At 41.0% G+C, this 25,226-nt stretch overlaps 2 protein-coding genes across 2 annotated transcripts; both read right to left on the bottom strand.

Annotated features, from left to right (window-relative positions):
• Positions 1-21,139: 21,139 nt before the first annotated feature.
• LOC145947466 (uncharacterized) lies at positions 21,140-23,251 on the bottom strand. Its single transcript, XM_083057246.1, has 2 exons — positions 23,119-23,251; positions 21,140-22,983 (listed from the first exon to the last, which is right to left on the bottom strand). The coding sequence occupies exons 1-2, from the start codon at positions 23,249-23,251 to the stop codon at positions 21,140-21,142; spliced, it is 1,977 nt and encodes a 658-aa protein (XP_082913372.1).
• Positions 23,252-23,339: 88 nt separating this feature from the next.
• Positions 23,340-24,420, bottom strand: LOC145947465 (uncharacterized). Its single transcript, XM_083057245.1, has 2 exons — positions 23,923-24,420; positions 23,340-23,861 (listed from the first exon to the last, which is right to left on the bottom strand). The coding sequence occupies exons 1-2, from the start codon at positions 24,418-24,420 to the stop codon at positions 23,340-23,342; spliced, it is 1,020 nt and encodes a 339-aa protein (XP_082913371.1).
• Between the last annotated feature and the right edge of the window lie 806 nt (positions 24,421-25,226).

Raw genomic sequence — 25,226 nt, 5'->3', positions numbered from 1 at the left:
AACAAGTCTTAACAATTTTGAAAAGTTACAATTTTGAGTTGAATTACGCGAAATGCAAATTTTTAAGGAGAAAAATCGAATTTTTAGGATATATAATTTCGGCTAATGGAATTACACTTAGTCCGCGACACACGGAGGCCATAAAAAATTATAATCCACCGAAAGACAAGTTACAATTACAGAGATTTTTAGGTCTCACTAATTATTTTCGGAAATTTATTAGAGATTATTCGATTAAAATCAGACCACTGCAAAACTTGATGAAAAAAAACGTTCCGTTCAATTTTGATCAATCATGTATTCAAGCGTTTGGACTACTAAAAAATGAGCTTACCTCATCACCTGTGTTGCGTCTATATGACCCCTCCGCAGAGACACAACTTCACACTGATGCGTGTAGCTTAGGGTACGGTGCAATTCTGTTGCAGCGGCAGCAGGAAGGGACGTGGTCCCCAGTAGCGTATTTTAGCGCCGGAACTAACTCAGCTGAAAAGAATTATCATAGTTACGAGTTAGAGATGTTAGCTATAGTACGTGCTATTGAAAGATTTCATATGTATCTGTATAGTATAAATTTCACAGTTATCACGGATTGTAACGCGATAGTATATGCCATCAATAAGGCAAATTTAAATCCACGAATAGCAAGATGGACATTAGCTCTGCAGAATTATACCTTTAATATAACGCACCGTCCAGGAAGTCGCATGGCCCATGTTGACGCCCTCAGCAGATGCGTGGCCCATGTTGATGAGCTCCCATTGGAGAGGCGGTTGGAATTTTTGCAGTTGACGGATCCCAGAATCCTAGAAATAAGTCAGAGCCTTGAAGTGGAGGATAGCGATAAGTTTGCCTTAAGTGACGGTTTAGTATATAAGAAAGTAGACGACAAACTGAAATTTGTAATACCTGAATCAATGGTGGTTAATATGTTGCGTGTCCACCATGACGAATATACTCACTCCGGCGCTGAAAAAACATTTCATAGTATTAGTCAAAATTTTTGGTTTCCAACCATGAGAAAACGAGTCCATGAGTATGTAAATAATTGTCTCACATGTATCATGTCGAATAGTTCTACGAATCGCTTCGAGGGGGAAACTCAGCTATACCCTTTGCCCACGATGCCTTTAGATATTCTTCACGCTGACCATTTCGGTCCGCTTCAGGAATCTGTGGACAATTTCAAATATATATTGGTGATAATAGACGCTTTTTCAAGATTTACGTGGCTATTCCCTACTAAGTCTACAGGGACAAAAGAATCATTAAACTGTATCGAGAACATAATATCCACTTTTGGAAATCCACTAGAAATTGTTTCCGATAGAGGCACAGTTTTCACATCTAAAGAATTCTTAGAATTTTTAAAGAAAAGAAATATTAAGCATCGTAAGGTTGCGGTAGCTGCGCCATGGGCAAATGGTATGGTTGAAAGAGTGAATCGTTTTATTAAAACATCCCTCACTAAATTGATTGATGCGCCGGACGAGTGGAAAGCTCGATTGAATGTAATGCAATATGTCATTAATAATACGTACCATTCGGTAACAAAAGCTAGTCCAGCGAAGGTAATGTTTGGCTTCGATCAACGTAGCCACAGCGATAGCTCCTTAGCCAGATTTACGCAAGCTCTGGTCAATATCGATGTGAACCTAGAGAAAGAAAGGAACATAAGTAGAGAAAATGCGATGCAAGCGACCGAAATACTAAGAGAGTATAATAAAGTGTACCAAGATAAGCATAGTAAAAAACCCACAATATACAAAGAAGGAGATCGTATCTTAATCAGGGATGATCGAGGTAAAATAGGTGTAAGCTCGAAATTAAAGCCTAATTATAAAGGGCCTTACCAAGTTGCGAAGGTCCTTGGGAACCATAGATATGTAATTCAGGATATCCCAGGTTTCAATATCACGCAGAAGCCTTTAAATACGATCTTGTCCTCCGACAGAATAAAGCCATGGATCAAGGCGCCGGAAAAACCGGAAAAATTAATCCAAAAATAAGAATAAAATTATTAATATTAGATATAAGTAGTGTAGTTTAAAATAGTTGAGCGTAGAGAGAAAAAAAATGTATCACGATTACCTCGCCGAATTTATTATATGAGATTTGCGAACGATGTATCATTAATTATTGTTTTGTAGCTTACAAATATGTATTTTATAAACTTCGAGGCGAAGTTCGAATCAGGTTGGCCGAGCTGAAAGGAATCTACGCACTTCCGGCGGCGGATGTCGTCGTCCTACGTAATCCTCGTCATCGACAGCTGATTGTTGCGTGCGCACCCGAGCAGGCGCAAGACAGGAGCGAAGCAGGGGAGGGACGCCGATCGTCAGCTCTGCTCCAGAAAGACCAGCAACAAGGCGAGGACTCTCTATCGAGAAGCGCGAGATTGTAGTTATTCAAATACGTGCGGGAGTCTTTAGAATTGTAATACTAACGAAGATTCGAGAATAAAGTGATTTTATATCTCTTGTCTCTTTACCATTTAACTTGGTCGTATCGAGTTTTCTTTATTTGAAGTACCATCCTTACATCTCCGAGTACCTTACAATATAAGATACTGCACTGTAAATCTACTATTTTATTTTTACTAATAGATATTCACTTTTTTAGTCTAAAAGATGTCAAAATTTGGTATTTTGACCTATTTTGGTCGAATCTTTAAATGATTCGTCTTGAGATAAAATTGTGGCATGCATAACTTTAATCTTACTACTGTCTGTCTAGCATGACGCGTATCAATTTGACATAAGTGTATAACTTTAAGAAACTATATCACTTGATAAGGACCAAATATAGAGGTCGAAACGTTGTGATTTTCTTAATAAATATACTGCCAGTTTGGTCGAGAGATAAGGTGTCCATTAATTTGTTTTTATATTACTGGTGATTCTGATTTAACATCTACCACACCTATTGTTTAATCTTACTAGTTATACCAGATATTATATGTAGGATTGAGTTATTTATTCATTTAAGGTGTTTGATAGATAAAATTCATTTCTGCGATACATTTAATTTCTGTATTTTCAGCTATAATGGTCGAATCTTGAAATAAAGTGTTTAGACATTAAATTGTGGCATCTATAACTTGCATTTTACTAGTTGTACAAGATATTATATGTAGGATTGAGTTATTTATTCATTTAGAGTGTTTGATATCTAAAATTCATTTCTGCGATACATGTTATTTCTGTATTTTCAGCTATAATGGTCGAATCTTGAAATAAAGTGTTTAGACATTAAATTGTGGCATCTATAACTTGCATTTTACTAGTTGTACAAGATATTATATGTAGGATTGAGTTATTTATTAATTTAGGGTGTTTGATATATAAAATTAATTTCTGCGATACATGTAATTTCTAAATTAATACCTATATTGCTCGCATTATTAATTACATACATTAGGCATATGATTTTTGTATAGAAGAATAATACTTGACTATTTATATAAGATACTGCAGTGCGAATCTAGTATCTTATTTATACTAATAGATATTCACTTATTTAATCTCTAAGGTGTCAACAATTTGCATCGTGACCTATTTTGGTCGAATATGGAAAAAAATCGTTTTCACATTTGATATTATTACAATTTATAAAAATATCTCTAACTCGACAACGGTTACAGATACGAGAAATTACCAAGATACCTCATTTGTACATCTCATCGGGATGTACAAAGAAGGTGTCTCGAAAATTTCTCCTATCTGTAACCGTTATCGAGTTATGCAACTTTGACGAAAAAAATGGACGAATAATTAATAACTCGACAACGCTAAGAGATAGGAGAAATTACCAAGACACATCATTTGTACATCTCAGCGGGATCTACAAAGAAGGTGTCTTGATAATTTCTCCTATCCGTAACCGTTGTCGAGTTATGCAACTTTGACGAAAAAATGGACGATGAATTAATAACTCGACAACGCTAAGAGATGGGAGAAATTACCAAGACACCTTTGTTGTACATCTCATCGGGATCTACGAATCGAGTGTCTTGATAATTTCTCCCATCTCTAACCGTTGTCGAGTTAGAGATTTAGAAAATTTGACCGTCACGGAGATTCCTTACCTGAGATAATAACGCGGTCCGCGAGAGCAAAGGAAGGAGAAATAACCGATATTGGTCCCCACTCGTTGGACCATCTACATTTGGTAACTTGGAAACGGAGCGAGATTCCATCCTTGTGGAAAGGACCTTTTTTATAAAAGGAATAAAATCCTATTCGACGACACTCTTTAAGAGGGTCGATACCTGTATCTCGTAAACGGTGCTTGGTAATGATATGGGGTTAACGCTATCCCAAGTAGGGCTCCTCCAACCTGGCTTCGGCACATGACTCGAGTGACTCGAGAGCGGAATGCTTCCAACTTAGAAACCGGGTGGTACCATCGCTTACAGTCAACGGTTTAACGTGTTGCTTGATGATATTCGTTAGTGATATATATATATATATATATATATATATCAATTTATCGACACATGCTTGTCATTGGTCGCATCCGTCAGCCTCCGCCGAGTACACTCTCAAAGAGTATTACCGATGCTACTCTCGTTTCCATTACTTTCTCTACGTACGCGTCGCCTCCTTCTCCATTTTATTATTACAACGATACTTTAAAGCATCCTCCATTAGCCCTTGCTTTATCATAGGCGGGGGGAGGGGCGGAGCCCTGCACCCCCCACCCTGTCTGCGCCCGCGTCGCGCACTGGGGGGCTTCGCCCCCCAAACCCCCCCACCCGCCCAACACCATCCGACCTACTGGGGGGCTTCGCCCCCCGAACCCCCCTTCCCTCTACTCCACATCACCTCATTCATTTTTTACATCTAGTACTAGTTGCCATTTTTTCGTCACCCTCACTTTTACTCGCTTTTTCGAGGGTCCGTGACTTGGAAAATATTTACGAATAATGCACGATTCCACTAATCCCCGAATCATTTATCGACGCTTGAACCAAGCGTCCTACGACAATGACACAGGTATACGTTTTTGTTGCTATCGACGAGGACCCTCGACAATGGTACCATCGAGATACGACCTCGCCGCGTTCCTTTTTCACATTCGTACGTGCACACTATATCTTTTCCCCCGTAACTCTACGTGTATCCATCTTGGAATTTTTCCCATCTATATCCCTTCTCGAGTAATGCAACTTTGTCATTGCAACGCATCTCTCTTAATTTTCAGAGTGTCGCGAGACCGCAAACGAGAAGAAACCGTCTTTTTCAAGACGCTTGCGATAAACCGTCTTTTTGAAGACGCTATTACAAGACGACAAACAACCGAGGTAAGTGTTGTTTTTTCTTAAACATTTTTTTTCTTTCAGGTTGTTATTTTCACGTCTTTTTTTTCTCCATATCTGTGGGGTTATGCCCCGATCGTCGGTAGGGGTAATGCTTAGGGGCGGCGCCCTCATTTCTCACGTCCCGGGGGGAGTTGGCACCTCCCCGTCAGTATGAGTCTGTGTTTTTTCTTTTTTAGGGTTTTTCGTTCAACAGATTCCATTTATTTTCTTTTAGATGTCACGTGTAGAGACACGATCACCAATTTTAGGTCGTCGACGCCGCCATCATCCGTCCCTAAAATTGGTACATACCATCGAAATGGCGCGTTTCCGTCGACCTCGCGACACCAGCGATTCGTCGTTCGTTTATGTCGACGATGAGGCCGAACACACCTACTCCATGTCACCTTTGTTACTTGAGTCGGAACAATTGAGCGACATGGAACCCATGGACGACCATGACTCTGAATTGAGCGACATGCAACCCATTGACGACCATGACTGTCACGACACGACTACAAGCGATGAAGAGATGGACGAACAAGAGGACGAAACGCCAGAGACGATCCTCCAGTTGCTCAGTCCCGTAGCAGTAGACTATGATTACGCAAGCGGACTGGATATTACAACAACAGGCGACATTGACTCGTTCCTCATCACTGCACGGAGCCTTGCACCTTTCCGTTGCACCACAAACGTAACGTTAACCATCAACGAAAAGTTTACCAGTGTTAGAAACATTAAGCTAACATGTTACTTGAACATACGACCGCAAATACCCAAGGTCCGCAGCCCAAAGTTTGTCGTGAAGGGCGATAAATATGAAAAGGACGCAAAATTGTACGAGATCAAATTGGGTACCTTGAACAACGTACCTTTATACATGCTCTTTCAAATCAATCCAAATTGCCAACTACTACGACATTTGGAGACAAAGAGCGATGACAAAGTAGCTGGCAAAATTTTGACGTCCTACCGCAAATTTATCGAGACCGTTCTAATCGCTGCGGCTCGACGAATGCCGAGTGACAGTGTCACCGCCATGTCCGGCTTGCCATATGTGATGTTTCAACCATACGGTTCCTACATCATACCGACCAACGAGTGGCAGACGTATGTGGATAACGTCTCGGAAATTCTAACAGAGACGCGATTGAGCAAGCTGTGCGGGATGCGATACATCCGGTTTTACATCTGCCAGCACGGATTACGCGCGCCACGCCAAGCAGTCTTGGACTATTTGACAACCATCGTCCAATTTGACCATCCACATACAGACATAGTCCAAATACACAGAGCCGACAATCTGGCCTGCCAAGACGACGACTGTCTCTTTATAAAATTGGACAACACCGGTCCTCAAAGTTTATCCAACCTCCTCGGCAAACCGATGCGCGGAAGGTTGGAACGTTTCAACGTCGCCTTCTTGAAGGACTACGGCTTCTTCAATAAATACTGCCAATTGCGTGACGAACCACGCGTGACTTTTGTGCAGGTATACAACGCGGCAGCCAAGATGGCCCGTCCCGTAAACGGCCACGTGCTACCAATGTCGATACTCTGTCGCATGTTTCTCAATATTGATGACGCGAGAACAAACAAATTGCGTGACTTGGCGCGACAGGACGCGCTCAACCTTTTGTCGTACTCGATACGCCATGTGAGACAAAATCAAGTACTGCGTTTCGAGGAGGTTCTCACTTTTGATTCCCTCGTCTGCCAACAGTCCATCGTTTCAAGTATGCAAGAGATGAAGACATTCGACGACAATGAATCCTGCAAAATCACAACAACGATCCAACGAGCTCGCCTTTTAACGCGAATGACGAATTGGCAGGTCGTATTTGACCGTCTCATCGGACGCGACGTTGCCTTTTTGACCGATGTAACTAAAACGGAGACAATTAATCATTTTCGTACCAGTTATGTACGTTCGTCCGCACTGATCGCTCGATGTGTTCGGTCCATGTACAGAATCATGTTTTTTGTGCATGGCAAAAACGCCTTGTACAATTACAGCACAATATCGTACATGACGGAAGTAATCAACCCTGCCACCACGGAAAGCGGTCTAATCGATGTACGTCCTCTGAGCGAGGAGGAAGAAGAAGATGGCGCCGTTTGTCGATTCGATTTATACAGTTCTAAATTGCCGCCGTCGTTAAATGTATATGGCACGTGATTCATATTTGTGGAAACTCTTCCTTCGATGAACCCATCAAATATTTAATAACGATATGCGCAATATGGAGTTATGGCACTCAATTCTATTATCTTAGCCGAGACAACAAGAGCTTATACATTGAGACGGCACGCCAATTTACAATCATCGATTACCACGGCGCTTTCACGGCGAACGAATTTGCGCGACGCATCGCCGGTAACACGTCGGGTCTACGCGTGAAAGCGATGATAAATAAAACGATAAGCGGCGAGACAATAGTCCGTAAATTATTGTCCCAGCCGCGAACTGATTTCGCATTAGTCCTTCTAGCTTCCTTACCATCCGTTCAATCCGATCTTAAACAAGCCTTTACAGAATTTGTCGACGACTACGTGCAAGTCTTTCCTCTCTTTCTGATAGAAAACGTCAGGTCGGAATGTTGGGCCGTCGTGACAAAAGGCGGAGTGCCGAAACGCACGGCCAACGGTAACAAAATTACCTTGTCATCGGTCAAGGATTTGATCAAACGCGCTAAATTATCCGCATCGGAACAAGAACCATTCTCGGACGTATCATCCGGCGTTTACTCCCACACCAATCAGCCTACCGAGCCTTCTGCCCGAATAAAAAAAAGTCGCACAACTTCTCGACCAGTCGGACGACCCGTTAAACCAAAAAAGTCAAGAAAACCGAATGAAAACAAGATTACGTCCACCAAAGATAGGCTTTCTCCTGTTGTTCGCCTACTACGCGATTCGCGGACCGAACTGTTAGTGAAACAATATAAACGGAAAATGACGCCTTTTGTCAAATTGATACGCGACCCACTCGTCGAACAAAAGGTCACCGTGACATCCATTCCGAGCCAAACTGTTGTTACCACGTCCAACATTTCAGTCGCAAGTACCACCGTTGTATCAGACTACAACGCACAGCCGTCCACCAGTTCCACCAGCGGCGTATTTAGCCGCGAATTGACACCGCGACTCCATATTCCAGAGCCGCAATCCGTAATATTGGAGAGTGATATGATAAGACCGAGGATAATATCAAACATATCCTTCTCCACTCAACAGGACACGCTCCTCCTGCATCACGCCCTTTGTATGCGACAAATTAATCAAATATCGATATGGCAAAGCTTGCGCGAGACGCATCTTGATCAATTTTTCTTGATTCATTCCAAGACAATGCTCAATCGAATTTATCAAATCGGTGCAGGTTTCACGACTCCGCAATTTCAAGCAGACAACAAGAACGCTATTAACGCACTACGCGCTCTTATAAATAACGAACGGCTAAATAAATGAATAAAAATATATCAACACACTAAACACAACACACCTACACTGACAAACACTACACACGATTCTCACAAGAGTTCAACACTCAAGTGCCGACCCCACCTCCACGTGGTGAAAATCGGGCAACGTCCAAAAATATGGACGGCTAACGGAGCTCCGGCTAATTCTCACTTCATTCTAATAAAACAACTCTTGTCAATTTATAAAACCTCGCCTAAAAAATCCCCTGTATATTGTACATACATAATAGTTCCAACTAAGAAATTGAGCAACAGATTCAATAATAGTGGCAGTTGCTGTAACAGACGCTAGCACATCATTGGCGTGGGGAGGGGCGGAGCCCCTCCCCTCTGCACCCCCCTCCTCGACTGCGCCCGTAATGCGTACTGGGGGGCTTCGCCCCCCAACCCCCATCGGGGGGCTTCGCCCCCCGAACCCCCCATTCTCCCTACTCCAAATGACCCTAAATTTTTTTATCTAGTACTAGTTCCAATTTTTTCGGCACCCTCCTTTTTCCTCACTTATTCAAGGGTCCAAAACTTAGAAATAATTGTTAAATTGTTGTAAATTCCACAAACCTCAGATTTAATAAAAAAAGTTTTTAATTCATAATAATTTGTTAGTCCAGAATGCGTAACTTTTGATTCTCTATCCATTGAAATACACTTATTTTGATGAATTTTCCAGACCATAATTGGTCCAATGTAACTTAGAAAAAAAAAAAAAAATTTGGGGGTCCAGAATACGTAACTTTCGATTCTCTATCGTTTGGTATACACTTATTTTGTTTGATTTTGCGAACCCCGCTTAGCCTTGTGGGACTTGGACAATTTATCAACTTTTTTCCAAGAGTAAACTACCCTTACGGTTAAAGATAGAGGGCTCGTCCATATAACCTTTTCGACTCGTCTCGACCTCAGAAACTCGGATATATACTTTTCCAATTTGTATAAAATTTTTTCAAAATTTACACCTTTAAGGGATGGTCCGATTAGACCCTTCTTTTGGCCCCGAAGAACCTTCCTCCAATGAGAATTTTTCCACCCATAACAGAACCCCCGACGCATACTTTATTTTCAACCCCCTTCCAAGAGTAAACTACCCTAACGGTTCGAGATAGAGGGTTGGTCCATAGGACCATTTCGACTCATCTCGGCCTCAGCAACTCGGATATATATTTTTCCAATTTTTATAAAATTTTTTCAAAATTTACACCTTTAAGGGATGGTCCGATTCGACCCTCCTTTTGGCCCCGAAGAACCTTCCTCCGATGAGAATTTTTCCATCCATAGCCGAACCCCCGACGCAAACTTTTTTTTCAACCCCCTTCCAAGAGTAAACTACCCTAACGGTTCGAGATAGAGGGTTGGTCCATACCACCTTTTCTCTACTCGACCTCGAGAACTCGGATATATAGGTTTCGTATATCTCCGACGGTTCCTTCTATCGTTTTTCCTCATTTTGAAACTTCAACCCTTAGTATCTAAGCACAGGGGTGAGATAATCAAAAAATCTCGACGGATATACGTTCTTGAGGTCCAACTCTATATGTAAAAATTATAAAAAGTTTTCGTAAAGTGTCTAACCTTGAAGCCGGAGGGAAACACACCCGCAACGCCAAATCGCGACACAGAGCGGGGAGGCAGCAAGGACACGACAGCTGACGACAAATCCTTGCCACCTACACCTAAGGTGATAAAGCGTCTAAAGATCCTGAGGACCGAGCTTAAAACGGACGACAGCGGAAGCCAGTCAAAAGTGGCAATCCTGGGACGATGCCAGCAGGACGAGGACAGCGATGACAGCGGGCTGGAGCCTACTGCAACACCTGTAAATAAATAAATAGTAATAAGTTATACTTAGTTATAGGTAGCATATATGTGTACTTATAGGCGAGATGCCTATGAATGCGGCGAGCATTTTTCTTTGTTTATTTAGTATATTATATCTTATTTACTGTTGAGCGCGAAAGCGTGAGCGAGAGAGCTCGAAAACACAAGAAGTGCAATAAAGTGTAGCTTCACTGCACTTTTCTATACCTGTAGGACTTGCACTTTCCTACACATTCAGTCATTACTTATTTCTTTTGTTACCATTGGAAATGTATCCATATATTTTATTTGTTTCACACGCGACAAGGGTAAAAAACCCGATATTAGCGTAGAACTTTAATTTAATCAGCCTAATCACCCTGAGCACAAGCGCGAGGCGGCGGCGAGAAGTGCGCATGCGTCGAGCCGCCGATGGAGCGAGCATAGTGGGGGAAGGATATATAAGGAAGAGCCGAGAGAGAACAAGGCTTTCCGATTGGGCATGAGTAAGAATTAACATCTCGTGATCGAAGATCAAGTCTTAAGACTTTTCGGTTAAATAACAACGAAATAGTTAACATCTCGTTATCGGAAGTGTGCGCGTACAATAATAGCAGCTTTTGTTCAAATAACAGCGAGATAAATAATCATCGCGAGCGAAAGTACGCTGTGATAGGACAAGCGTTTCGGGCGAATTACAATCGCGAATAAATCCGGGCGCAATCCTGATTGGACCAATGACGCGTGCGACGTGCGTCAGCGTTTGACATTGTGATAATTAAATCCAAAGACTAAACCTGTAAACACGTAAACATATATATATCTTTTTGTTAAATATATTTTATTTATATATTTTAACTAAAGTGAAGTTACTTACCTTGGCGAAATCCCGACATCCTGGAAGTCCGTAAAATCCTGTGTCCGTGGTGATCCTGGAATCCTGCGAAGACCTATAAAAAAGGAAAAGGACATTAAATAAAGGTAATAAGGGAAAAGTGAATGCGAACATAGCATACTTAGCTGGGAAAAAGTATTGCGTCATCACGACGTGTCACGACGTGTCGAGGCAGCCATTTTGGAAACAGTTGGTCGACACAAAGGAACTGCGTAGTTACGGCGGCCATCTTGGATACCGTCGACAGCCAACAAAGGATTGATGCGCAGTGACTGAAATAAAAAAAGCATCCTTGATCATTAGAGGTGAAATGATCTGGCGACCGTGTATGTAAGGTAAGAGATATCGATATTATCTCAATCTGTAGTTCTCGTCCATGTATCGTCCGATCACAACCTTGCAACCGTCCACAGCATCGTCCGAGTCGGTACGAGCAGATGTGGTTGCTGGATCGAGAGAGCTGACTCCGGATTCGATGAGACATCAACCGAGCACGTCCAAGGCCTGAAATGTAAAATAAAATATTAAATTAGCATTAAGTTAGATATTAGAATTTTATGTTACCTACCGTTATTGACTTCAAGGCACGCACCTTGATTTATTCCTAAATAAAAAGTAAAAAGTAAAAAATATAATCAACACAAAAATATTAACTAGCATTAAGTCAGAGATTATAACATTGCGTTATTTATATTTTGTTATTTTGAGTTGCGTATGGTTACTGACCTTAATGTACTTACCTGTAAATAATTACCTTAGTTTGTTTTGAGATAATTGATTCTATTTTATTTGAATTATTATTAGTCGGACGCTACTCACGCGAAAACGCGAGAGACACGCATGAATGAAGCGCAATCCGATAGGCTTGTAATAGTTGTAATTTGATTATGAAAAATATATATTGATTTTATTTTGACGCGTGACGAGTTATCTCCGATTTCGATATTTACGCTAAGTAATGCATGAAAGACAAACGAAGTGCAGAAGCGACGGAATCAGTAATTGAAACACGCGACAAATAGCCCGACTAATGAACCGCGAAGACGCATTTCGCGAAATGACGCCGATTGACGGGTGCGCTAGAAATAACGCACCAAGCATCGCGGTAAAAGCGCATATCAACAAAGCAAACGAACGCGGAGCGTAGAAAAACCAGCATCGCGGGGAAAACGAGAAAATAAATATCATTAGATTGACGAGCGCGCGGAATAAGATTTCGAGTCGCAAGAACGAGCGAAATAGCGATTCCGGATATAACGATAAGATGTAAATATGTAAATAAATGTATTATATAATTATAGATTAATATTAGAATAGTTAGAGCGAACCAAACACATCACGATGCCGAAGTCTCGAGCGCGGACCATGGAGAGTGCCGGAAGCGACCGCAACGCGCGATTGGCTAGCGACCGCGGAGTGGGGATCCAGGATATAAAAGCGGACGCCGAGAGAATTCGTGGACGAGATCTTGAGGTTTCTTCGCAGAGTGAACATTCGAGCAATCCTCGGGAAGACCTAATCAAAACACGACTCGTTCAATAAGTCTCGAAACAAAGGTTCTCACGACGAGACCTAATCGCGTTATTCGACAAGTTAACGCGAAACGCGGCATTGAGTATCTTAACGCGATAATACTTTCGACGGCGCGTAATAAAATCACGGACGCGAACGCGAGACCCTGTGAACGTGCGAGACACGTCGAAACGTAAACCCGCGAAGGTTGTAACGGCGCGAGTGAGTGTCGGCAGCTCAGTCTGTACCTGTAAGAGAGAAAAGTGTTTGTGTTAAAGAAATATAAGGAAATTTGTGATACTTACCCGATTGTGTACTTACCTTATTGGATAACTACCCGCAACGATCCTGACGATTCCCACGTTGATCCTGGCATCCGGCGTTGACGACACGGCAGCTGGAAATCTGAAACAGAGAAGCAGAGTGGTGAAGCGGGAGATATCCAGGCACAATTCCGGCACGGAGAAGGAAGTATTGCGAATCCGCATAGGATCACCCTACCTTGGTATTTCCACTGGTAAAAATACCTGGCGACCAGAGCACAAGGCGAAAGCATCGCTCCCTGCACACCGGTAAGCGCCGCATCCTTAATAAGACGCCCGCCTGTCCGGTCACAACCTAACCTAACATAACCGGAAAATTCCAGGAAAAGGCCAGGAAAAGGCCGGGAAAAGGCCGGGAAAAGGCCAGGAAAGACCAGAACTTACTGAAAAAAAAATTTCGAAATTAAAAGGTCTCTACATATTTGCACGAATTAGAAGTTTCTAATACTTTAGTTAAAAAAAAAAAAAAAAAAAAAAAAAAAATTTTTCAAAAATTTATAACTCCTAAACTAAGCGTTAATTCGTTTTCATCATGTTCATCATATTCTACAATTGTATTGTTCGTATTCATGACATTTTCTATCGTCTTTACGAGCTGACTTGGTCGATTTATGAGACTTTCGCTTTCTCTACATTGAACATTGCCCTTTTCACTGGCTTGAATGAAAGTGAAAAGTATATGTCTGATGGATAATCGGATCATTCTTGCGGTTGGATTGTGATTAAAACCTCCGCGTTGTCTCAATTTAGAAAACAAATGTTCGACAGAATCTTGATTACACAATCCTGTTGCAAGTTCAAATCCTTCGTATTGATTTACAAGTATTTTATATGTTGCAAGAATAGCTCGAATAGTTAAAGGAAAACCTTTGAAACAAGGAATTTGAATTATGCTTTCGGCTGATTTAGATCATCTTGAGCACCATTCGATAGAATCTGTTAACAGCTTTTCAATATCCGGATTTTTGGGGGATAAGGGTCGTTTTCCGCCAAATGTAATATTCAGGCTGTAAGTGTTGCAAGCATCAATAATATTATTCAAACGCTGTGCAAAATTAGCTGTCGCTTCCCATGTAGTTGTATTTAACTTTTTTTCTTGACCGGCTGTTTTTATTGCAGCTGCAAAGGTGTGACTAAATAACTGAAAAGCTCTTTTTACATTCATCGCTTGGAAATTATTTGGACGAATATGTGCTTCGGTTATGTGGGACAATAAATTTGAATCTCCTGTTGTGGCATTGTCAATAGACCATGTTATCTCAAAATCTGAAAATGATGCGATTATTTTTCCATCGCAATATATATTTTTATGTTTTCTAAGAAAACTTGCTAATCTTTTTACTAAATGAGGAAAGTCAAAAGATGCGTTATATTTTTTTCCATTAAATATAAAAAATGGTCTCTCTGCACTAATCCCGAGTTGAATATAAGCGCTTTGATTACATGTGCCTTGATCACATGTTACAAGTTGTACATCAGCACCCGTTGCACTCAATCTGTCTAAACATTCTTTCAGTAATATTACTATTTCTTCTGCTTTCATGCATTTTCCAGGGAGGAAATATGCTACAGGCTGTAGCCATGGGTGACGCGCATTTAAACTATCTAAGCAAAAGACAAATACGCATTTTGATCTTTCCGATTTTCTTCCTAGAGGTCCAAGATCAACAAGGCCTTCTATTTGATCTAATTTTCGCGAATATTCTTCATAAGGTTTTATGGCCATTTCGTCCCATTTTAAAGCACATATTCTTTCCTCCATTGGTATTTGGGAAATCTTTTCCTTCAATTTTTCAAATATAAAGTTACAAAATCCTGGCCGTACATTATATTCTTCTAACCATCTTTGAATAGTTCGCTGGCCAGGAAAATTGCAACCCGCTTTTCTTAAACGGCAGAAAGCAGCGGCTGAATAATAATATAGCTGTCTTGACAGATTTTTCTCTTCTTCTGTATATGGTGCATTGGGTACATGCAGCTGCAAATTTATCATCGCCTTCGCAACAGGATGTAAATCTTGTTCGTTTATTAATTTCTTTAATATTTTTTTTTGTTTATCTTTTTTTGGTGTTTTATGTAGTTTACGTGGGTTATGACGTAAACGATATTTCATTCAAATCTCTTACTTGCTTTCGTAAACGAATATTTTCAGAGTTTAGAGATTGAACTTTTATATATAATTTATGTATTATTATACTATTATCTTCTGTATTAGTTTCTGTACTTTTATTTTCTGTACTCTTATTTTCTGTACTTCTTATATTTTTATTCGACAAAATAGGCGTAATAGGGATTCTTTGATGCACAGACGGCTCAAGATGCACCGATGGCTCAAGATGCACCCATTCCGTAATATCTTCTTCTTCCATAGAAATATTAAAATCTAAATGTTCCGGGCGATAGCATCGCAGTGAACGTTGTTCTATAACTGTATTCTCCGTTATATTCTCGTTAATAAAAGTAGCAGATGATGTTGATGCAATACTTTTTTCCATGCATTGTTCTTCTCCATAGATTTGTTCTTTTTGCACATGAGACACTTGCTCTCTTTGTTTTCTTTTTCTGCTTTCGTTATTTTCTATATTGCCTTCATTAATTACATTAATATTATAAGATTCAAAAGGAATCGGCACTGCGTTGCGTTTTAATGATCTTGTAGCAGTATTTGTAAACGAATCTTCGGAAAAGTGGTCCTCGCACAATCCCGCACGTCGAAGAGAACTGGCAGACCATTTTTCTAATTTTATATTTCCTGTAAAAAACAATATAAATTTCCTGTAAAAAAACAAAATAAATTTCCTGTAAAAAAAAATAAAATTAATTTTTTATAAAATACAAAACAAATCAAAATTTCGAGTCATATATTTGTATGTATATTGAAAGTCATATATAGTTACATATACTCGCTCGAATATATTATTTTATGCATGTAATTATTATAAAAATTTTTATAATAAAAATTAAACTTTTTATGATCAAAAAAAATTATAAACAAAATTAACATAAAATATTGACAAATACAGAATATTTATTTTAAAAATATCTATTTTTAAGATATAAATAAAAGAAAGTTATAAATAAGAGAAAAAGATGTACATATATGTATAATTTTTTGATATAATAGAAACATAAAATAGAAAAAAATGCTTTTATACTTAATTATTGTTATAAAATTATTTATTTTATGAATGATAAGAATAAGAATTGCGAAGAATAGCGTTTGTATGCGAATAAAAAGTATGATTACAGTTGAATATAAATTGGGACTATTATAGAATTTACAGTAAGCATATTCTCAAAGTCTCTAAAAATAAGAATATTTAAGATTAATAAAGAAAAATAAAAAATTAAAAGTATAAAACCAATAATATATTTTGAAGTAAAATAAATATGAAAAGGAATTTTATTTAAATGTCCATTTGTTTGTAGGAGATTAGATGAACCTCTTATATAAAGAAAAAATAAGTGCATTATTATCATTGTTGTTATAATAAAAGATAGAATGAAATAAAGGGAATAAAATCAATTTATGGTTTTAGCTACAAAAGTCAAGAAATGAAAAATTTCTAAAAATAAAACATATCTCCAATATCTTGTAAGGCATATACTTAATACTTTTTTTATCTCTAACTTTATACAATATGTGCATTAACATATGTTTTCAAGATTATTTAAGATCCCAAGCAGTTCATTTTTAGGTGGACTCCTAAAACGTGAAAATATATGCATCATATATAGATGAAAAATATTGTGGCTCCTTTAATATTAAGAATTAATTAACCCAATTTAATATTTTGAAGAATAATTAAAATTAATGAATAATTATAAAAGCATAGTTTGTTGTACTATTTGTAATTATTTAACGGATACAGATAAAGATTTCACGTATTTTGAAACAATATTTTAATTAATTTTAAAAGTTTGTTAAATTAAAAGTTTAATTAAAAAATTAAAGCTGTATAATTAATACTATATATATGTATATATACATATATAAAAATTATAAATTAATAATATAAAAATTATTATATTCTAAATAAAAGTAAAAATTTATTAAATTTAAAAATTTGTTCATTAAAGTTTAATTTAAAAAAATGAAGAAAAATATTTATTGTAAGTAGAGCACTATAAATAAAAAAAATATAATTAAGTATAGATATTTAGATTTTCATATAGATAAGTAAATTGTAAATTGTAAAACAATAAACTAATGAAATAATGTTAATTGAGTTGAAATATTTGTCAATGAAATGAATATAGTTGTTAATAATAAAATTAAAATAAAGCAATTGATTAAATGTAATATTCTTTATTCATAAATTGAAAAATATTTACATGTTTATTAAATTTAAAATTATTAAAAAATCAATAAAAATATAGAGGATTTATTAAACATGTGGAAACAAAAAAGAATATAAATTAAGAATATTAATCTCAAATTTTTTATTAAGATAAAATTCGGCAGTACGAGCCATACGCGGATGTTCTTGCGCTAATCAGCGAAAATAATTTTTTCGCTATGATTCATTGGAATAAGAAATCCTATGGTTGGGATTTTTAATTCCTAATTCCCCTCTAAACCCCCTGTAAAGGTGTAGTCGAGAAAAATATTGGTCCGAAAGTCGCTGAAGCGGGAATCGAACCCGCGTCTTTCGCTTTCCGGGCGACTACTCTTACCAACTATCCTAAAATCCCAACCATAGGATTTCTTATTCCAATGAATCATAGCGAAAAAATTATTTTCGCTGATTAGCGCAAGAACATCCGCGTATGGCTCGTACTGCCGAATTTTATCTTAATAAAAAATTTGAGTTTAATATTTAACGAGCAATTTAAAAATAAAAATAATATTTTTAAAGAATATTAATTTTTGAAATTAAAGGCATATAATTTAATTTTTTTTATATACAATAATATATAATGTAATAATAATTTTCAGAAGAAAAGCCTCTTTCTACGGAACGCACGCACGCACTCTCTCTCTCTCTCTCTCTCTCTCTCTCTCTCTCTCTCTCTCTCTCTCTCTCTCTCTCTCTCTCTCTCTCTCTCTCTCTCTCTCTCTCTCTCTTTCTCATAGAGACTGATAGAAAAACGAATTATTGAGAGAAAAGAAAGGGAATGTAAGAATGTATAGGAAGGTATTAAATTATATCAAATTTATCAATATATTTTTTTATTTATATATATATAAATATATATTTAGACACATATATAGGAGTGTAATGTGTCTCTATTATATATGTGTGCCTCTTTTATATGTATTTTTAAACATGTTATATGTGTATGTACGCTAGTGTGGATCTGAAAGGGGACTTTGGGATTAAAAAACCTCTTTCTTCTAAAAAAAAAAAAATAATAATAATTTTCGATCAGATTTTAGGTCAGTTCGTTTTCAATGAACTAACTTGCACTGACTGCACTAGTTCAGAGGTTGTCTTTTTCCTTCTAATATCGAGCAAAAAAGACAACCTCTGAACTAATACAACCAGTGCAAGTTAGTTAATCGAAAACAAACAGACCTTTTATATATATCTTGAAGATATTTAAGGTAAAATAATATGTAATAAAGACATTTAACAGACAGTTAAACAGTCAATGAAAATTATTTAAATAAAAAAACTTTTTCAAAGATGTAAAAAAATAAAAAATTTTATATTATTTAAAAAAAATTATTTAGTTTGATATTTTTCTTTTGGCTCAATTTTTAATATAATATTAATTTAGTATATTAATATAATTATAATTTAATATATTAATATAAAAATTATTTTAAACAAAAGGAATTTAAAATGGAATTTTGTTATCCTGCATTAAAGGCTAAACCAAAAGAAAAATATGAAACTAAAAAATTTTGCCAAAACCCCTCTTTCATTATTAATGTCAGAATCCGCTGCGTATATGTTTTTTGTAGACATTATAGATTTCTTATTTGTAAAAATTAATGGAAACTCCCCCTCGTCCTCTTCCTCGTCCTCCTCTTCCTCTTCCTCTTCCTCTTCCTCGTCTTCCTCTTCCTCGTCCTCTTCCTCCTCGCGTCCCACGTCCTCTCCATCCTCCCCGTCCTTTTTTTAAAGCATTTTCTACTGCAGAGTTTATTAGCGTGCCAAGTTCTTCTTTCTGAAACAAAAAAAATATATTATAATAAATATAAAAAGACACCTAACAAATGTATTGACATGTATAAATAAAAACATATAAAATATGTTGTCTTAGATTTTATTATATGTTGCTCGCAGAAAAGTAATTTAGCATTTCCAAGTTATATAATTATATAACAATTATACCAGCTAATGACAGAAGTTTGCTTTTGATATCATTTAGTTGTATCGACTTGTAAAATTATAAATATGGTATAATTATTTCTTGCATTGCTGGCGTATGTAAAATATTATTAATATAATTTAACAAGTCGATACTTAAAGAAATTGGCAATTTATACAAAATATCTAAAGTATACATTAATCGAAAAAGCTCATATATTATCAATAAAATTTCTATAATAAAAAAAGCAGAAAAATTGTAATAGTTATTTTAAAGGATATTTTTTATCCATAAAAAATTTTTGATAAAAATAATTCTATGGAGTAGAAACTAAAATAATATTTCATAAATCATCGCATATAGATAGCATAGTATATGTCAGATATAACAAAAAAATTATTTTTAATATATACATACATTTTTAGAAATAAAAATCTAATAGATTAATTATATCACATTTATATAAATAATAATTTTGTAAGATTCATTAAGATAAGAAAGTTCATATAAATCTGCTTAGCAATTATATTTATATAAAAGAATGCTTATACTCGAAACACTCTTGTTAATTCATATATATATATATATATATATATATATATAATATATATTAATATGTTATTGCTAAATATTTTTTGAAAAAACTTTTAAAAAATTATCGTGTAATTTGCACATATATATAAATACATTTAAAATAATAATTATTATGTAACAAAATAATAAAAAAATATTAAATATTAAAATATTAATAAATATTAAATATATTTTATATTAAAAAATATATGTAAAATTTATATTACATATATAGTGAGTGATTGTATTATAAAACAAGATCAATACAATAAAAAATAAAAGTACAAAATACGGCAGAATTTATACAATTAAATGATATACAAATGATGAAAAGTTACCACTGTTACGTATCCATAAATGATGTCTTTCATCCGTCTGCAGCGGGAATCTATATAAACGTTTTCCATGCAATCTCGAACTCGTACAGTCCTTATACATGCAATTATCATAAAACGAAGTTATTCGGCACTGATTTGACATTTTTTAAAATAATTATTTACTTTTATAAAGCTATTTACTTTTACTATTGTTCTCGCCTCTCCGAATCACTAATTACCGTCGGGTGGAGGCTCGGAATTAATGTTAAATGTCTGACGGGGCGCGGTGATTCCGTAATCGCGAGGAGGCCGTTTCTCCTTTTCTTCCTCTATCTCGCGCTTGTATATCTTAGGCTACCTTGAAAACGCTGTCTTCGCAATAATGCTTGTTCTCGGAAGGTCGCTATCGATACTACTGAATAGTGTACAAATTCGGCGAACCTCGCTCCTTGCTCCAGGAATCGATCGCCCCGAGGCAAGGGGAGATCCGAGGAATTTACCCAAAAAAATTGTTGTTTCAAGTCCGAGAGCCTAGACACTCAGGGACATAAACGCTACGATTGCGGACCCGGTCCGCAGCCCAACATCCCGCCCGCCTCGTCCAGGGGACTAAACAAGGAAGTGAACCGCGGCGCCCGCCGCACGCCGCCCTGTTATCCAGTGATGGGGCTATGGATCTAAGGCGCCCGCAATCCTGGAAGTGGACAGATCTTAACCACGGGCCGCGTGAGACGGCAGGAGGCTGTCTCCACCGTCACGACGCGAACCAATCCGTCGCTTCCAGGGTGCACCTCACGTATCCTACCGAGCGCCCATTTCGATGGTGGCTGTAGCTCGTCCTTGACGAGGACGAGGGTTCCAATTTCCAGGTTGGCCGCGCGATCTCTCCATTTGCTCAGTTGGTGCAGATGTTGATGATACTCCTTTGACCACCGAGTCCAGAAGTGGTCTCGCATGAAGGCAATCAGCCGCCATCGAAGCCTGAGGTGACCGACACCGTCCGTGTCAACTGGTGGCTCCGGCACGTTGATCGGCGCCTCCCCCAGTAGAAGGTGTCCTGGGGTGAGCGCGGTAAGGTCCGTCGGGTCGGCACTCATCGGGTAGAGGGGCCTTGAGTTTAGGCACGCCTCCACCTGGCACAGCAGGGTCGAGATCTCTTCGTAGGTCAAGAGGTGGTCTCCTAGGACTCGCCGGAGGTGGTGTTTCGTTGCCTTGACCCCGGCCTCCCAAAGTCCGCCGAAGTGTGGTGCCGAAGGGGGGATGAAGGTCCACTCCGTTCCGTCTGATGCGAGCTGCGCCCGGCAGTCTCTGTAAAAATTCGCTGCCGAGTCGAACATCTCTCGGAGCTCCCGTTCGGCACCTCGGAAGTTGGTGCCGTTGTCGCTGGCGAGTCGGGCGCAGCGACCACGTCTCGCCACAAAGCGCCGGAAGGCTGCGAGGAAGGAGGCTGTCGAGAGGTCCGAGACCGCCTCCAAGTGCACCGCTCTTGTCGCCATACATAAGAAGAGGCAGATGTAACCCTTGGTGGTCTTGACTCCCCGCCCCTTCGAGGCCCGAAGTTGGATTGGCCCGGCATAGTCCACCCCTGAGGACCAAAATGGTCGTGCCTCTCGGACGCGATCTGCAGGCAGCTGCCCCATCTGCTGCTGGGCAGGAGTGGCCCTGAAGCGGGCGCATCTTACGCAGCCATGAATCAGGGCCCGGATCAGGGTGTTGGCATGGACGATCCAGTATCGCCGGGTTAGCACGCTGCGGGTCAACTGTGGGCCGCCATGAAGGGTCCTATGGTGAGCGTCGCGGGCCAGCAACAGCGCGAGGTGACTCGTCTTCGCCAGGACGATCGGGTGTTTTTCTTCGTAGGCCAGTGGCGAGTGCTCCAAACGACCTCCGACCCGAATCAGACCTTCAGGTCCCAGTAAGGGTCTCAGCGCCCGGAGGGGAGACCGACTCGGCAGAGGTTTTCCTTGGGTGAGGGCCTCAAGCTCGCTCGCGTAATCCTGCCGCTGAGCAATCCGTAACCATCGGAGTTGGCAGCTTTCCAGCTCGGCGACCGAGAGGTGCGGGGTTCTGTGGTCCGGTCCTCTGCGGAGAAGCCTGAGGCAGTATGCCGAGACTCGTATCAGCCTGGAAAGGGATGAAAACCTGTTGAGGAGCTCGTTCCCCGGGTTCGGTGGATCCTCCGTTGCCGCGAAGGCGCGTCGTTCCTCGAACGCTTCCTGGTTGTCGAGTTTCTCCGTCGGCCAGGCCTCGGCAACTTCCTCCAACCACGACGGGCCCCTCCACCAGAGGCGATGTTCCGCTAGCTCGGACGGCGAGACTCCCCGAGTCGCCAAGTCTGCAGGGTTCTCCCTCGTGGACACGTAGCGCCACCGCTCAGCAGGCACCAGATCTTGGATGACCGATACTCGATTGGCGACGAAAGGCTTCCAGCGGGATGGTTGCGCAGCCAAGCCAGAACGACCTTGGCGTCGCACCAGGCGTGGAGATCGGCCGCAGCAATGCCAAGGCCCGTCGCTGTCTTCTGCAGTAGTCGTGCGGCGAGCAGAGCGCCGCACAATTCCAGCCTCGGTATTGAGACTGGCTTCGCGGGAGCCACCTTGGTCTTCGCGACTAATAGACTCGCCCGTCAGTTGTTAGATGGTCCGGCGCCTCTCACGTAGACCACCGCAGCGTATGCCCGCTCCGAGGCGTCCGAGAAGCCGTGGAGTTCCAGACGATTGGAGACCCCTGTCCAACGGGGAACTCTCACATGGTCCAATTCCGGCAGCGATGACGTGAAGTTGAGCCATCGTTCGCGCAAGGCAGGCGGTAGAGTTTGATCCCAGCCATCCAGAGGTCCTGAAGGAACGCCTTGGCTGCGACGAGCACTGGGGCCGCTCAGCCCGCCGGATCGAAGAGCCTTGCCACGTCGGACAGTATCGAACGTTTGGTGGGGTTTTCGGTCGAGGTCAGCCTCGGCACCGCTCGAAGCCTCAACGAGTCCCCCGTGGGAGTCCAGATGATGCCTAGGATGCCCACGCTTTCGGTCGCCGAGAAGAGTCTTTCCGCCTGGTCACCGTCCGGACATAGTTGCGGATGTGAGCTCGCCCACTTGCTTAGGCGGAAGCCTCCCGCCTCGAGAAGTTTCACCGTTTGCTCCCTGACCTGGAGAGCTTCCTCCATTGTATTCGCTCCTGCGAGAATGTCATCAACATAGGTGTTGGTGCGGATGGCGGCCGCCCCACGCGGATGTCGATGACCTTCGTCCTGCGCCAGTTGCAGCAAGGTCCTGATGGCGAGGTACGGCGCCGAGGCCGTGCCGTACGTGACCGTGGTGAGCCGGAGGTCGCGCACTTCAGATTCCGGATCCGCCCGCCATAAGATTCGCTGGAGGTTGGAGTCGTCTGGGTGAATGCGGATCTGACGGAACATTTTCACAATGTCCGTCGTGAAGGCAAACTGGACGCCACCGCGAGGGCACCAACCAAAGGTCCTCTTGAAGTTTCGGTCCGGGAAGCAACACGTCGTTCAAGGAGACGCCCGTCGAAGTCTTGAAGGATGCGTTGAAGACAACCCTGATCTTGCCTTCCGGGTCCGTGCTTTTGACCACCGCGTGATGGGGCATGTAGTACGTCTCTTTGACGGTCCGCTCCTGTGTAGGCACCGCCTCCATGTTCCCTAACGAAAGGTACGAGGTGAGGAACTCCTCATACTTCTGCTTTAACTTCGCGTCACGCTCCAGGCGGCGCTCGGTGCTGAGGAGCATCTGCAAGGCACCGCGACGTGAGGCTCCAAGTGCCACCGTAGGTGTGTCTTTCCGGGGAAGGCGTACCTGGTACCTCCCTTCTGAGTCTCGGCTATGTGTCTCCGCAAACTGCTGTCCGCACCGCTCTTCGTCCGGGGTAAGCCTCTTCTCGCCCGGCAAGTCCTCCAAGTCCCAGGCGAAGATCCTCCTGAAGATCGGGCAGGGCCGACCCATGATGAGAGGCCACGCAGCTCTTCGCCGTGGCATCCGAGAGGGCCCCCATGAGCACCCAGCCGAAGATGGTAGAATGGGCGACCGGGTCGCCGGGCGACCCACGCTGGACACCTCCCTCGATGAGCAGGCCATACACGTCCGCCCCCAGGATTGCATCTACCGCGGCAGGCCGGTCGAAATTCGGATCAGTAAGCTCGAGCCCCTGCAGGTGACCAGATGCCCCTCGGGACCTGAGTACTCGGCGTCAGTGCGGTGAGTTTCGACAACACCAGGGCCCTTGGGACGGCGATCCGCAACGACAGCGAATGGTCCGCGCCGACCATGAAGGAAACCGCGTGCGTCGCTCGGTCTGTGGTGATGCCCTGTAGACCGGAAACCGTGACGTTGACTCGACGTCGCGGCAGTCTCAGTAACTGGGCCGCCCGCTCTGATACAAAGGACGCTTCTGATCCCGAATCCAACAGCGCGCGGACGGTGGTAATTCTGCCTGATCACCGATCAGCTTGACCCTCGCGGTTGCCAAGAGCACCATCCTCGATGTGGACGTTGACAGCGCGGCTACGCTGGTTGACTCTCCAGAGGATCCTGGTTTCTCGGTTGAAGTCGCCTCAGAAGATGCTGAAGAGGACGCCGGCGGCGACGTGGCCTCAGCAGTCGCGAAGTGCAACAGCGAGTGGTGTTTCTCTCGGCACTGACGACAACGGTTCGTCGACGGACAGACCGAGGCTGCGTGACCTTGTCCAAGGCAGTTGAAACACGCCTTCTTCTTCCGCACTTGATCGCGGCGTTGCTCAGTCGGCAGCGCC

Source organism: Prenolepis imparis, unplaced genomic scaffold (genome assembly GCF_030444845.1).
Source record: "Prenolepis imparis isolate NDT839.2.m4 unplaced genomic scaffold, iyPreImpa1.0 SCAF_86, whole genome shotgun sequence".
NCBI classification, from domain to species: Eukaryota; Metazoa; Arthropoda; class Insecta; order Hymenoptera; family Formicidae; genus Prenolepis; species Prenolepis imparis.
Note: the sequence above shows the minus strand (reverse complement) of the source record. Positions and strands in the feature narration are given on the sequence as shown.

Bases quoted from the DNA above. Each gene is read 5' to 3' on its own strand.
- LOC145947466 (XM_083057246.1), bottom strand. From the start codon at position 23,251: ATGGCTCAACTTCACGTCATCGCTGCCGGAATTGGACCATGTGAGAGT. The intron at 22,984-23,118 runs GTGAGAGGCGCC...CGACTACTGCAG, and splicing joins CATACGCTGCGGTGGTCTAC to AAGACAGCGACGGGCCTTGG.
- LOC145947465 (XM_083057245.1), bottom strand. From the start codon at position 24,420: ATGGGTCGGCCCTGCCCGATCTTCAGGAGGATCTTCGCCTGGGACTTG. The intron at 23,862-23,922 runs GTGCCCTCGCGG...ATGTTCCGTCAG, and splicing joins TTCAAGAGGACCTTTGGTTG to ATCCGCATTCACCCAGACGA.